The sequence below is a fragment of the Oryza sativa genome, chromosome 4, assembly GCF_034140825.1.
Source record: "Oryza sativa Japonica Group chromosome 4, ASM3414082v1".
Taxonomy (NCBI): domain Eukaryota; kingdom Viridiplantae; phylum Streptophyta; class Magnoliopsida; order Poales; family Poaceae; genus Oryza; species Oryza sativa.
The window spans coordinates 5,686,653-5,701,261 of NC_089038.1; the positions used below are offsets into that span (position 1 = coordinate 5,686,653).

General features: G+C 45.5%; 1 protein-coding gene across 1 annotated transcript; it reads right to left on the minus strand.

Moving 5' to 3' along the window:
- Window positions 1-2,256: 2,256 nt before the first annotated feature.
- On the minus strand, window positions 2,257-4,947 carry LOC4335100 (subtilisin-like protease 4). The gene has a single exon (XM_015779228.3). The coding sequence runs from the start codon at window positions 4,918-4,920 to the stop codon at window positions 2,644-2,646; it is 2,277 nt and encodes a 758-aa protein (XP_015634714.1). The 5' UTR covers window positions 4,921-4,947; the 3' UTR covers window positions 2,257-2,643.
- Between the last annotated feature and the right edge of the window lie 9,662 nt (window positions 4,948-14,609).

Genomic DNA, 14,609 nt, shown 5'->3' on the forward strand with positions numbered 1-14,609 from the left:
GTTCAATTTATTCTGTCTGAATCAGTCGGACCGACATGGCCCGACCTACATCGGGCCGGGTCGGGCCCACCCACGGGCTGCACCAACGGCCCAGGCACGGCCCAATAAGACTCGGGCCGTGCCAGACCGCCCTGAAGGCACGAAAGCCCACCGTGCTCCTCCTTGGAATAAGTCTATTTGCCTCCTTCATTTCTTTGGGTCGTGTCCTATATGGCTGGAATAAGTCTATTTTACGTGCCTCATCTCTTTGGTCCATGCCTTATATGGCTGAAATAAGTTTATTTTGCCTCCTTGGTCATTGGACTGTGCTAGGTCGGGCTAGCCCACCATGTCGAGGCAGAGGCCCAAGCATGGCCCAACACCAATCGGGCTGGGCCAGCATGGCCCGACAGCAGTCGAGCCATGCCATGCTTGGGCCGGACCAAAACGCCGTGTTGTGGGCCAGGCCGTTGGGCCCCGAGCCTTTTGGCCAACAACCCAACTACTCTCGCTCACACGATACAGCCGTGGACGCCATAAGCAGGAGCACATTGCTAATGCATGCAACCACACACATGAATCCAAAGCTAACTAACTCTGCATGCATGCGTACTACCTGGACCGCTTCTTGCTCCAAACGTGCATATCCTAATACTTGGCTAACAGTGGCGGATCTATGAAGAAATAACAGGATGGTCTGAAGAAGCTAGACAAAGCTACATCCCCCATCCCATCTACTTATAGCACAAAAATTTAGAGGGGGCTTCATGGCGGCACCCATGGTCCTTACGCCAGTAGTGAAGGATTGAGACCCTGCGCCCCCCATGATAGATCCGCCCCTGTTGGCTAATCACCATGCATGGCTGCTAATCACCTACATGCATGGCTAATCTAGTCCACCTACACATGTATGAGTAGACACTCAACTCCTAGCTGTTGATCTGCCCACTCCGCACTACACATGCTTCTGCTAATCAAATTGCTATGCCATGATCCTACACATTTCCGATTATCAATAGACGGATTTGGAAGGAGAAAGTGCCCCTAAAAGTTAAAATCTTCATTTGGTAGTTGCGTCGAGGCGTATTTCTCACCAAGGACAACCATGCTAAGAGAAATTGTAAAGGTAGCAAGACATGTTGTTTTTGTCACAAGGATGAAACCATCCAACATTTGTTCTTTCAGTGTTGCTTATCTCGCTTGGTGTGGTCTGTAGTTCATTTGGCTTCTAATTTAAAACCTCCTCGCAATATTTGTCATATGTTTAGGAGTTGGCTATCTTGTGTCCCCAAAGACATGAGGAATCTGCTTTTTATGGGTGCAACAACTCTGTGTTGGTCTATTTGGCTAAGCAGGAATGGAGTAATTTTTAATAACAAGATGGTGTCTTCTCCTTTGCAGGTTATCACTTTAGTTACTCGGTGGCTCCGTACCTGGGCTATCCTCCACCAACCGGGACTGTGGGATACTATTGCGGTGGTATCACGACAGTTGGACCAGGTGGCGCAAGAGTTTTTTACCCAGGAGCATGGGTAGCTGTCTAGTCTATGGATTGATAGCCACTAAGATATATGTTTCTATCAAACTTTTGTACTTGGGAAATGTTCTGGTTGTTTCTTTCTTCTTTTTTGGCTGTGTGCATTTTATGCAGAGGCCGTGGGTGACTCAGTTTGATTTTATCATCTTGATGTAATTAACTGAGTCTAAATAAAGCTTCCATTATCTAAAATGATGCTACACATACTACACTTCTGCCTTGTCCCAAAATGCAAATACAAAAAATAACTAAAAATGTAAACAACAAGATTAATTTCCAACACTGCCCAGTTCTTGTGATTTATATTGTAAGTTTTTAGGTTGCAGCAACCTTGTTGTCATTACTACTTTTTTATGATGGTTAGTGCTTTGTCTCCAATTTGTTTGGCCTCTGATGGACTAAAAACCTTAACAATTTCAAGCAGAAGTTGACGGTTGATTTCATTGTGTTCATGAAGGTATTGTATGTTATAATGGGCTGGTATGACGTGTTCATGAAAGTTTTGGATATTTAATCAGGCAATTTGAGCTGAAACAACATATTATCTTGCTCTTGGACAAGTACACGCTAGCTGCGGTGTTCCTGAAACTCTCAAAGAGTGAAGCTGAAATCTGAAACCCTCACAGAGATCTCTCAATATGTTGTAACATTCAAATATTTTTACCAGCTCAGATTACAGTTCATGTTGTTCTTGATACTTCATACTATGAAAACATCTGACAACGTTTCAAGGATTGAGATTCTGAATATTTGGTACATTATATTACTTCTTCTGAAAACAACTGACAATGCTTTACTCCTTTTATAGTTTTCTTCAGAATGCCTTGTGTGCTTTAGCGTTTAATTATTACGACAATAGTTTCTGAACTGCCTAAATTTTGTGAAGCAAAAACTGAAATTAGGATAATGCAACTCACATACCCCTTGTTAACTAGTCCATGGATTTGTGGATTTTAAAATGAAAATCACACACAAAAGTTGCCTACTGAAACTGATTTTATATAGCAAACACCAAACAGAGAGCTTAGACAAGGCGATCTTATTAACCGCATACTTTGATCTAATTTTCTTCCACTAATGATCCTATTTAGAATCGATCATCGCTAACCCTACAACCGATGATCCATTCATGGCTTCAAGAGAACGGCGAGCGGGCTTCGAACGGAATGCTTGCCTGAGACCCACCGCAAGCTGCCCTCCGCCGCGCCATTGACGGCGGCGTTGCGGCCTCTCGTGAACTTGACGGTGAACTCCCTCCTCTGGAGCGCGGCGCCGCCGAACTCCAGCCTGTTCGGCACCACCTCGACGGCGACGCCCGGCGGCGCGACGACCTCCGCTCTGTACACCTCGAGCGGCTGCTTCCCGATGTTGGTCGCCGTGCGCCTCGCCGTGGCCACCGGCGCCGCCGCGGTGAGCGTCACCAAGAAGGACGGGTAGTTGAGGTCCTTGCCTTGGATCTTCTTGGACTTGGCGCAAGTGACGTTCTTCAGCGGCTGCGCGATCATGTCGTTGACGAAGCTGTCGTTGTAGCCGAGGCCGCAGATGTAGGGGACCAAGTCGTCGGCGGTGAGGTCGTAGACGAGCCCCGGGTCCAGCGCCTTGGTCGGGTTCACCAGCCCGGCGCCCATGGCGAAGTAGCTCGCCGGCGCGCCCGTCGACAGGTCGATCACCGGCGTGCCGTCACGGTGCGTCACGTCGGCCGTCGTCATCATCGCCGACTTGATCACGGCCGGTGACCACTCCGGGTGAGCCTTCTTTATCACGGCCGCGATCCCGGCGAGGTGCGGCGCTGACATGGACGTGCCGCTCTTCGCGCTGAAGGTGCGGGTGGGCGCCGCGGTGGCGTTCGCGCCGGGGCTCTTGTCCGGGACGGCCGCGACGATGTTCGTGCCGGGGCCGGTGATGTCCGGCTTGAGCACGCCGATGTTGGGCAGGTCGCATGGCCCTCTCGAGGAGTACTCGGCGATGGCCGGCAGCGCGGACGCGTTCAGCACAACGCCGGCGAAGCGGAGGCTCGCCATGGGGTTCGCCGTGGAGTTGATGTACGCCTTGATCGTCTCGCCGTCGGGGTAGCTGACGCGCGACAGGGGCATGAAGTTGGCGCCGAGTGGTGTTGTCGCGAGGAACTGCATCTGGGTGGAGATGGCGATCATGCCCACGCCGCCGGCGTCGGCGACCATCTTCTCGAGCATGGCTGCACTTTCGACGCGATTGCAGAGCACGATCTTGTCCCGGACGTCGACCGCCTTCAGCGCGCCGTCGGCGAACCTGCCGCCGACGTAGACGATCGGCTTGTTCTGGACGCGTTTGTACCTCCTGGAAGCCTCGCCGTAGATCACCAGCCCGTTGCCGAGCTGGACCTTGGAGATTACGCGCCGTCCCATGGTGCTCGCGCCGACGGTGAGCTGCCACGGCGCGCAGTTGGTGACTGTCTCGGCGGTCGGGCCGGCGTTCCCGGCGCTGGTGCTGAAGAAGACGCCCGCCATGACGGCGGAGAAGCTCCCGACGGCGATGAGGTCGTCGTAGAAGGGCTTCTGCTTGTTGTCGGAGGCGGAGATGGAGAGCACGTCGACGCCGTCGAGGAAGGCGCCCCTCTCCGTGGCGGTGAGCATCTCCGTGGCGGAGCACATGTCGGCGAGGCACACCTCGTACATCGCCAGGTGCGCGCGGGGCGCCATGCCGGAGGCCATCCCGAGGTTGGACCCCTCCACCATGACGTCCCTGACGAAGGCGCCCACGGCGGTGCCCGACGTGTGCGTGCCGTGGTCCTCCAGCGTCTTGGCCCGCCCGCCGATGAGCTTGTTGTTGCACGGCGCGCCGCCGAAGTCGCACTTGCCGCGCCACTTGGCCGGCGGCGGCCGCATCCCCTCGTCCCCGAACGAGACGTGGCGCGGGTCGACGCCGTTGTCGAGGACGCCGACGATGACGCCGTCGCCCATGTTCCCGGCCACGCTCCACGCCCCGGTCCGCGGGGTGCTCATGCCGAGCAGCCGCGGCGTGTCCGTGGTGGTGAGGGTGTACGTGGAGTCCGGGACGGCGTCGACGCACCACTGCAGCCTCGCCATGGCCGCCGCCTCGCGCGGCCTGAGCCGGGCGGTGAACCCGCTGACGACGTGCTGGTAGGAGTAGACCAGTCTCTCCCCGCCGATCACCGGCGCGCCCCTGTTGCCGCCGGCGCCAGCGCCGTAGAGGATCGCGTCGGTTGTGCTGTTGAGCACGGAGGCGAGCAGCGAGGCGTGCCACGCGCGCAGCGGCTCGCCGCCTTCCTTGGGGCCATTCATCCGGCAGACGACCACCAGGTACGTCCTGAGGGTGTCGTCATCGTCCGCGGCGGCGGCGGTGAGATCGAGGGCGGAGAGGATGGTGGGGAGGAGGAGGAGAAGAGGTCGGATCGGGGAGCGCATGGTGGCGGTGAAGGGGGAGAAGTGGTACGCGGTGGTGTGTAGACAGTGTAGTGTTAGTTTTAATGGCGCGCTTAAGAGGCCATGAGCGTTTGAAGCTGACCAGCATGGCAGAGGGAGTGAGGGACCTGTCTATATTTAGGGGAAAAAAATTTGGTGGAGACCGGGTGTAATCGGCCTCATCAGCAGCTGAGCAGCTCCGCACTGGATGATTGCCACGTGGACTACCAAAGAATCGAATGGATCACGTGGCTCGGCCCCAGGCGCTGTGCGAGGAGGATGCAGATGGCTTGGCTAGTTGGCTCCAGGCGCAGACGCTTTCAGCCTCGCCGACGGCTCGATTCAACGCAGACCACGTCTCCTCGCCTGGCGAGCCGCAGCGCCAGGCGATCGATCCCGCGGCGCGTTTGGCTGCTGGCTGCGACGGTACCCGTCTTCCAATTCCTGGAGGCCGCCACGGACGAAACGCAACACTTGATCGATTACGGCTTCGACGATGACCCTGCTGCCTCCAGTTCTTCTCCCTGATGCAAATCCTATGACACTTTTAATTTGCGTGTTTTCTTCTCATGCCATGGACAAGCAGCCGGCGACAGCACCTGACTCTAGAAGCCGATCGCCAAAAAAAAAAAAAACACCAGTACAAAGAGCACATCAAAAGTGATGTCAGTGGTGGAGCTCAACACATTGGCCATGGTGCTCCCATATGTCAGTCTCAGGACGTCCGCGGTGCTGGAGGAGGAGGAAGAGGACGACCCCAGGAAGACGCAGGTCGCTGCGCACCAGGCAAAGGAGACGCGATGTGCGTAAAATCGAGCCGACGGAGAGCCTGAAAGACACGGGTGCTCATGGAGCCAAGCCGCTTGTGTCCTCGTCGTGCAGTGCCGGGAGCAGGGCCGAGCTAACCGTTCAATCCCTAGGTCATCCACGTGGCATCCATCCGGAGCAGGGCTGTAGATGAGATCGGTTACACCCGGTCTCCACCAAATTTTTTCCATATTTAGAGACAGTCACAGTGAAAGCTGCATAGGTTTGGTAAAATTAGGGCATGTTCTTGATGACATTTTCAACCATATTATTATTTGGTAAAATTAATAATTACTCTCTCCGTTTTATATTATAAGATTTTCTAGCATTGCCCACATTCACATAGATATTAATGAATCTACACACATATATATGTATGTATGTATGTATATATGTATGTATGTATGTATGTATGTATGTATGTATGTATGTGGGTAATGCTAGAAAGTCTTGTAATATGAAACAGAGGTAGTATGTGGCTATGTTTAGTTTGTTACTAAATATTGGCAATGTGTATTGAATTTTGGTAACATTATTAAACCAGTTCTACCAAAATTTTGACAATGTTATTAATTTGCCAAAACTTTGGCATTGCTAAATTTTTTGATAAGGTTTATTTTGGCACCAATCTAAATAGGCCCTTAGAATGGACCTAGATGGAAGGACCGCGCACGCTTCCTAATTGACACATGTTCGATCGATGGATAGAGCATTCATTCATCTCCTAGTTTTGGTCTTTTTAAAAACTTATTTTTCAAATAAATCTTTGTAAAAACTTATTTTAGAAGTGAACCCTTTCCTCGGCATCAATGACGTTGACACCGACCACCTTACCATTCCCCTCGTAGCCAACATGTAGAGAGGTCATCACCAAACATACCTGCGACAAGGACCTATTTGTACAATAGTTTTCTTTATTTAAAAGGGCTACAAAATGTAAATATTTTGTATTACAAATAGGTCCTCCTCCTACTATCTTACAAATAAAAAATTACATTTTAACCTTTTAGAATTTTTTTTACAAATACATCCAACTAAAAGGGGATGCTATACAACAGAATCCCGTTCGGACGGAATGATACCTGTTAGGTATCAAGTCCAAATACCTCTAAGCTGTATCATGTCCTGATACCTAACCGGTATCAGGTGATACCAATCATGTACTCCGTATTAGGCGATTCCTACCAGGTATCGAGTGATACTTGAGAGACCTATAGGTATTGACTGATACCTGTTGGTAGCATATGATATCCGTTGATATCTGTAACATACCTGAATTTCAATCAAAACTAGTTGAAAGCAAAGTTCTTCAATTTTGTGAACCAAAAATTTCCATTTTTAAACCTAGGTGAAATTGATTTAACTCTTGCATGAATAAAATTGGAGGGAAAATTAAAACTTTTTCATTTATAACCTAGAACAAAAATGTAAACTTATGTGTAAGCATACATACTCGCATAAAACATGTTTTGACTTGAGTCCTTCATGTGCATTTGGATTTTCGATTTGCATTTCATAATAGGTCTCATCAATATTAACTAAGATCTAGATAAACAACTAAACCATTAGGGCCTAGTGCTAGCTAGAGGAAGTTAAAATAGAAACCATACACCTTAAAATATATCAACATGGCTAATGTCAAGCCTCACTAAACTAATTTGGCTATTCATCTGAAAGCATGTCATGAATATGGAAGTTAGTAAATAAATTAACTTATATAGAAAATATTCTATCTTAATTACCTTTATGAGCATCCTCTTAATTTAATGCTAAAGTAAACTTATGGATAAATAGGTAAGAAGCTTATGACATGTGTAAGGTAAACTGTAATTCTAACATATCAACATCACCTTAGGTCCAAATATAACTTCTATAAATGTTTACATACATTTGCATACAAGAGATAAGTCTTGCTAATTATCTAAAATAATTTGTGCAAGATAAAATCATGGAAAAATTCATGTAGGTTCTACTCAACAAATACATATCACTGTAATTTTGGTACAATTTAATAACTAAATTTGATACCTCGAATAAATCAGTCAAACCAGTCAAATATTAGATTAATTATAATTCTCAATTGGCTAAAACCACACCTTGTCTAAAAGTACATTTACCTGCGTGGAAGTGTATAAGGAAAATAATTTATTCAAATACTAGGTTAATTATCATGAATAAATATATTTTTTTTCAGAATTTATCTTCTCTGTTTAGGTCTCCTAAAAATTCAAACTAGTATCCAAAGGGCCCAATTTCTTCTAATTTCTGTGAGTAATCTATCCATAATTTTTAAGTACAACCAAAAAAAATGAAAACTAGGTACATTCATATAACTCCAGTAAAATCCACATGAGCTTTTCTGCACTACAAATTAATATATGAATTAACAAAGATGGAGAAGAGAAATAATCCTGAAAATTCGTCCAAAACCGTGTTCGCCCAGAATCTTACCCACACCTCTCCCTTCCACCTAGAGCACTTCGTCCTAGACCCACTTGGCAGTGACCTGGGCTTGCCCTTTTCTCTGTCCCTCACCCTCAGCTGACCAAGAACACAGAGGGAGAGATCGAGCGTGTCGACGCGTGGTGACGACGTGTCGACGCCTTCAAGTCAAGCCTCCATCTCCTCCAGACCGAGTCGCCCAACTCCACACATCACTCTGAGGCTGAAGGAACCGAGGGAGTAGGTCCTCTGCCTCTCCGCTGCTCTCATCTTCATCACCGGCCGCGGGAGAGACGACCATCGCAATTGCCGATTGAGTCAAGGTCACCTCCATCTTTTTCGTGTTCCCATCTTTCCACACAACGCCGAGCATTTTCTCTGTTGACCACCATTCGTTTTGTGCATCACAGCCACCGGAACGCAAGCCACGCCGACGATGCCCTGGAGCACGCACCGGAGCGCCGCCGCTTCGGCATCATCGTCGTCTGGCCATCCTCGTTCATCTCGAGCCAAGCCGCTGTTCCGCAAAGATTGCCTAGGCTTCCTCCTCAAGACACCCCAAGAATCACCACCAGAGACACTAGGAACACGGAGAACACATCCTTTTCTTCCTCGTCGCCGATCTGAACCCGTCGCCATCGCCATTGTCAATTCCTTCCACTCCGGTGAGCTATAGTCCGATTCTTTGTGTACACACCATCTTTGGGACCTCACGAAACTCTTGGACACACATGCATGGCAGGTCCTTGAGCCATTCGAGCCGACGTCGTTCAACCCCGGAGAAACGCCGCCACTAGAATGATCCGCAAGCCGTCGCAGCCACCAAGACCTTAACGACCTCGTCTGAGCCCTCGGTGAGCACCCTGGAAACTAGGAGACCACATGCATGCACACTAATTGCTAGGATCTGGACTCTACACCCAAGAACCACCGCCGCTCGCGCTGCCGTAGCCGTTGATTCCGGTGAACATTGCTCACAATAAGACCACCATTAGCTTCGCCCAAAACTCCTCTACATCTTCTGTTTAGGTTTCATGCCGAGATTTTCCACCATTCACCGCCGGCGAGCTCGAGAACGAGCTCGGCCATGGCAAGCTCTGTATCAGCTCAAACCAAGGACCTCACTTGAGAAGAATCAAAACTCTGGGTGCTATTTTGTAAAACCTACCTCACACACAGAACAATCACAGGACTGCGGGTTGATTGCCTAAAGCCCTAGGGACCTTTTTGCATATTGGCCAGGGCTGACCAGTGCACCCATCCCTTTTAAAAATTGGAAAATATAAAGAAAATCATCTAAGCATTATAATTTCAACAGGAAAACATCCAAAGTTGTAAAATCCATATAAAATCAAATATAGCTCATTTTGAAGTGATTCCAGTTGCTTTAGAGTCACAAAGTTATGACCTTTATTCCAGGAATATAAAACTTGACACTCACTGTACAAACTTTGTCTCTAAAATTTATCTAAGTTAGGTCATACGTAAAGCATATACAAACTTATAAAATGCATAGAAAATTCAATTTAACTTATTTTGAAACAAACTCAAATTATACAGATTCATCATCATGCACTCTCTGATTAGGTAAAATAAAAGTAATTACTTACTTTGTACCAAATGCCTCTAAAATTGTTATCTTTAAAATAACTAGTTTTACATAGACTGAACTTTAGAAGTTTATATAAAATTCATCTTAGATCCTTTTTGAGTAAACCCAAGTTCTGAAGAATCACCAAAGCATATACTTCCAAGTTATAAAATAAAATTATATACCTACTTTGTAATAAAAGCCTCTAAATATTCGTGTAAGGAATAACCAACATAGAGCAGCCTTTAATTTGTAAAATTTTTAGAAAATTCATTTTTAGTCCAAATGAAATGAACTAAGTTTCTTTAGAACCAGCAAATAGTGAGTTTCATCATAGTAAAATAAAATATGACACCTTTTGTACAAATTATAGCTCTAATCTTTAAATAGATAACCTAGGAGTTAATCACCAAGTGATGGTTAAGCAAAATATATGTATAGAGGTATTTAAAATGCACATTAGCTATGAATAAACCAAAATAAAACTTGTTAGATCAGAGAGGTCATAGTTGCAGCATTAATTCCCAAATACTTAGCAAACTTAACTCGTGTAACAATTTCTAGGTTGGTATAAGTAACTAATATAGACCATCCCTATTTATAAATATGTAGTAAAACAATATAAACTCTAAAATTATGAACTAAGATTAGATTAGATAACTAAAATACTCATTTTATACATCACTAGCAAGTTAGAGCAAGTTCTGGACCTAAATCTCCCAAGCCATGTACACATAGAGACTATATTCCTAGAACACGTTAAAACATGTAAAATACATAAAGAATTCATATTAACTCTAAAGATTATGAAACCAAATGTGTTAGTTTTAGAAAAACACATATCTTCACCCCAACAAACATGAACTTAACAAGAATCACCTTACGACAACACTTCATAATAGTACCTAAGTAAATCCTACACTATACCGACGAAACTTCTAAAATTCATAACTCTCAAATGAAATGAGATAAAATAGAAATTCTTTCACATAAATTCATTTTAGACCAGTACCTATCCACTGTGCACAAATCATGCATTTTAGAGCATTTTGGATTTTTCGCATATTTCAGTGTTTTTAATTGCATAACGTGTACATTGTATAGATGATTGCTTAAACGGTGAAGAAGTGATTTAGGTGCTGACTTTTTCCAGTTTCAAGGCAAGTCCCACCTCCCTCTCTTTGATCACTTTGAACCTATGTTTTGGAGGTTATTGAAAATGTTTGCAAATCTTGCATGTCGATTGTACACTAATACATTAAAATCTTGTTAAACTTGTTAGACAAACTCCTATTATTTGCATTATCACCTTAACCCCACATATATCCATCTCCCTCATTCCTAACCTTAGGAATCATATCCTAATACTACTTGGAATATGAGTTACATTGACACTAGTTCACTATATTGCTTAGCCATGCTTAGAATAGTTTTACTTATCACTTGGGCTCATATTAACATGAAAAATGATTTTATTAAGTTCTGGACAGATATGAATAAATGAAGTATTTGATAAATAAAATGGTGGAAAACATGGATTTTAGGTTTGGGCCTCAAGTGGTGCACATATGGTGATTAGTTGTGTACCGATAGGGGGAGAGTGCGCCCAAACCGACCTAAGGACTTCACTCAATGTCAGTTCATTTCGTATACAGTACAACCACATGTGCTAGTATGGGATAGCCCAAGCTTAGTAAATTATTTATGGTTTAGCCTTACATTCTGGTAGGCCGGTGTGTATGAGTTCGGATAACTAAGAGAAACTTCCTATTTACCCCGACGTGGTAGTTTAGGTGACTAAGTCTGTCCAATACAACGGTATTGTGCCACGTGGGTGGGTTCCCGTTGTGTCCGCCACCACGGCGTTAAGTTCAAGGCGTGGGCCCGCCACTTAACGGTTCTAGGTCATATTTCCAGTATGACTAGGATGGAGGAACACGTATCGTGCTGGTGTAAGGCTAAATCATGAATTTTGGAAAAGCTTTGTTGCGGGTAATAAATCAGGTACTTATGTATCGCATGCCATGCTCTTGCATGATTATTATTTCGTATCATGTGGGTAAAGTGTACAAACTCTGCAGAGTTAAAACTAATCGATTAGCCGTGCTCGCGGTCATGAGCGGCATGTGGATATGTATTGAGTATAAACTTGTGTTTATTCTTCTAAATGCTGAAATTTACCTTCAAATTGTGATAAGATTTGAGAATGATCTCCTTGCTGCCATGGATGGCAATGAGGTGTACATTTATACATGATTAATGACTACTTTGATGCCCAATATGTCAAGTGCTTGCTTGCTGAAATTTATTTGAAAGCAAATCTGATTTGAAAATGTTTTATGCAAATAAAACCTGCTTTATGCTAAAAAGAACCATATCATGCCTTCCTTGATTATATGCCTTGCAAGTAGGGTGTTAGGCTTGTCTTGGTGCTTGCCAGTACATTATTTCTAATAATGTACTGACTCTTGCTATTGAATTAATCTTTTGCTTGCATGTTTTAGTCTTAGTCTTTGAGTGATGCGGGTAATCGACTGCTTCTTCTAGGACTTGAACTTAATGGGGTAAACCCCTAGTCGGTGTGCTTGTGGATTGGGTAGACAAGCTTCCGCTGTTCTATATATTTATTTGGCCGGTCGGCTAATGTAACTAAAGTAGATGTAGTTTATAATCGCTTTCATCTTATTTGTGTTTGCTATGTATAATCATGCTTGAGATGAAAGTGTGAATCTATTGCACATCCTGGGAACTAGATTCACATGAGTATGAGTTAAGAATATTTGAGATGTTGTAGATCTTTAGCCATTTTTGTCAAGTCTCCTGAATGTGTAACACATCTGGTCGCCGCCTTCGAGTGGTTTGACGGGCACATCTCAGGTTGAAGTTGACTGGCAGGTTAAAGGCCCAGCAATGTCTCCAATATTCTTCTCTCGAGGTGTCGGATGTTTCATTATGTTTGTTTGATGACTTGAATTATTCACTTCATCCCTCAAATATAATGGAAGGTCCGGAAAGCCTACGACAATATCACTTGATATTCATCGATACATGCGATGCATCAGATGATTCTCGTGAGGTATCAAGTGATACTTACCAGGTACCACAAGATACTTACGATATCAGGTTCTGATACCTATAGGTACGGTGTCGGATGATTCCTGTGTGGTGTCATGTGATACTTGCGAGGTATCACATGATACTTAGGTTCTAATAGCTGTAGGTATCAAATGATTCCTGTGAACTGTTAGGTGATACTTATGAGGTATCAAACGATACTCCCTATGGGCGACAATGTATTTGACGAGAGGTAGGTCCTCCTCCACTGTCAACGCACCATGCCGGAGCTCGTCGCCAGTGGCCACATCCTTCGCATTGAGCAGGTCCTCCTCTGCCTAGGCACCACGCCGAAGCTCGTCACCGGTGGCCGCATCCTCCGCGAGTAGGTCTTCCACTGTCCACACCCCACGTTGGAGCTCGTCACTGGCGGCCACGTCCTCCTCGTTTCGCGTCTATCCACTTCAATGACAGCTCCATCCTAACCGCCACCACAACCCATGTCCATCGGCTCTGATGCCCAAGCTCACATGTTCTCAGGCGCGGGACCTCTCCTATTGGTTTAACGACGATGACCAAGCCCTGCGCGGCGCGCTGGCGCCACTACCCTCGGCCAGCATAGGTAGCTGTGCAGCGTGTCGGCAAGGCCCATGACCTGTGGCAACGGACCCACCGCGCCACCATGCCGCAACCTTGTGCGAAATCTGGTTGTCTCTGCGCCGCAACGACCGTCATGAAATATGGTGTTCTCCACGTCATTTTTATCCATAGTCGCATGAGTGTGGGAGAGGATCCCATCTTGAACGCTAATAAAGATATCCTGGTATCTAGCATTTCCGATTTTAAAAATATTACTTTAGGTTATTTTTCAACACAATGAATTAAAATATTGTTGGTCGACAAAGAGTACAAAATCACTTATCACGTATTATTCTCTTATGGGTTCTTGGGCTAGGTTCTCTTTTTTTTCCTTTTGAGAAACGGTGTAAGGTTTTTACTTCACCATAACTTTTAGACCGATTTCTTTTCAGCAACCCAAAACGATAACTTTCTAGTTTTCCAATGACACTCTTTCTATACCGCAAAACAATTATTTTATGTAAAATTGTTTTATATAGAAGTCTTTTTAAAATGAAATAAATCTATTTTTTTAATATTTAACACGTAATTGATCATGACTCATGAGCTAATCATCCATCACATTTGCGTGTGTCCATTAAACCAAGCTGTCCAGTTCAAATAAACGGCTCAAACAAACACTCTTTAACTCTGTATATGTGTTATCTGATGGCTGATCAGGCCGTTTGTACATGTGTTATCTGAATTTTAAATATACTATATTTTTATGCTGGTCTAAAAAGAAATATAAAGAAATATATATGATCATTTGGTGGTTTGATTTGTGGCATTATCATACGTAACCCTTAGAAAAAAAACCGCCCCGCAGAAAAAGAAAAAGAAAAAGAAAAAAAAACCGATGGGCGGTGATCCACGTACGGCAGCGTCGGCCCCGCGGCTCCATCCTGTGACAGCGGACGGAACGGATGGAAGACACCGGTGCCATGTACCATGACGCGACAGCGACCGTCTCTCTTCTCCCTCCCTCCCCGTCGCTCGCTAGTACTACTACGACTACTAACCACTAATCGCTTTTGCTTAATTCTAATCCTCCCACTTGACGACGATGGTAAGAGAGGTGATCAAGCAAGCAAACAGCACAGCGTGGACTGATTACTGACCCCACCCACACAAATCACGCCAGCTGGCCACCATCCCCCTTCATTCTCTCTCTCTCTTC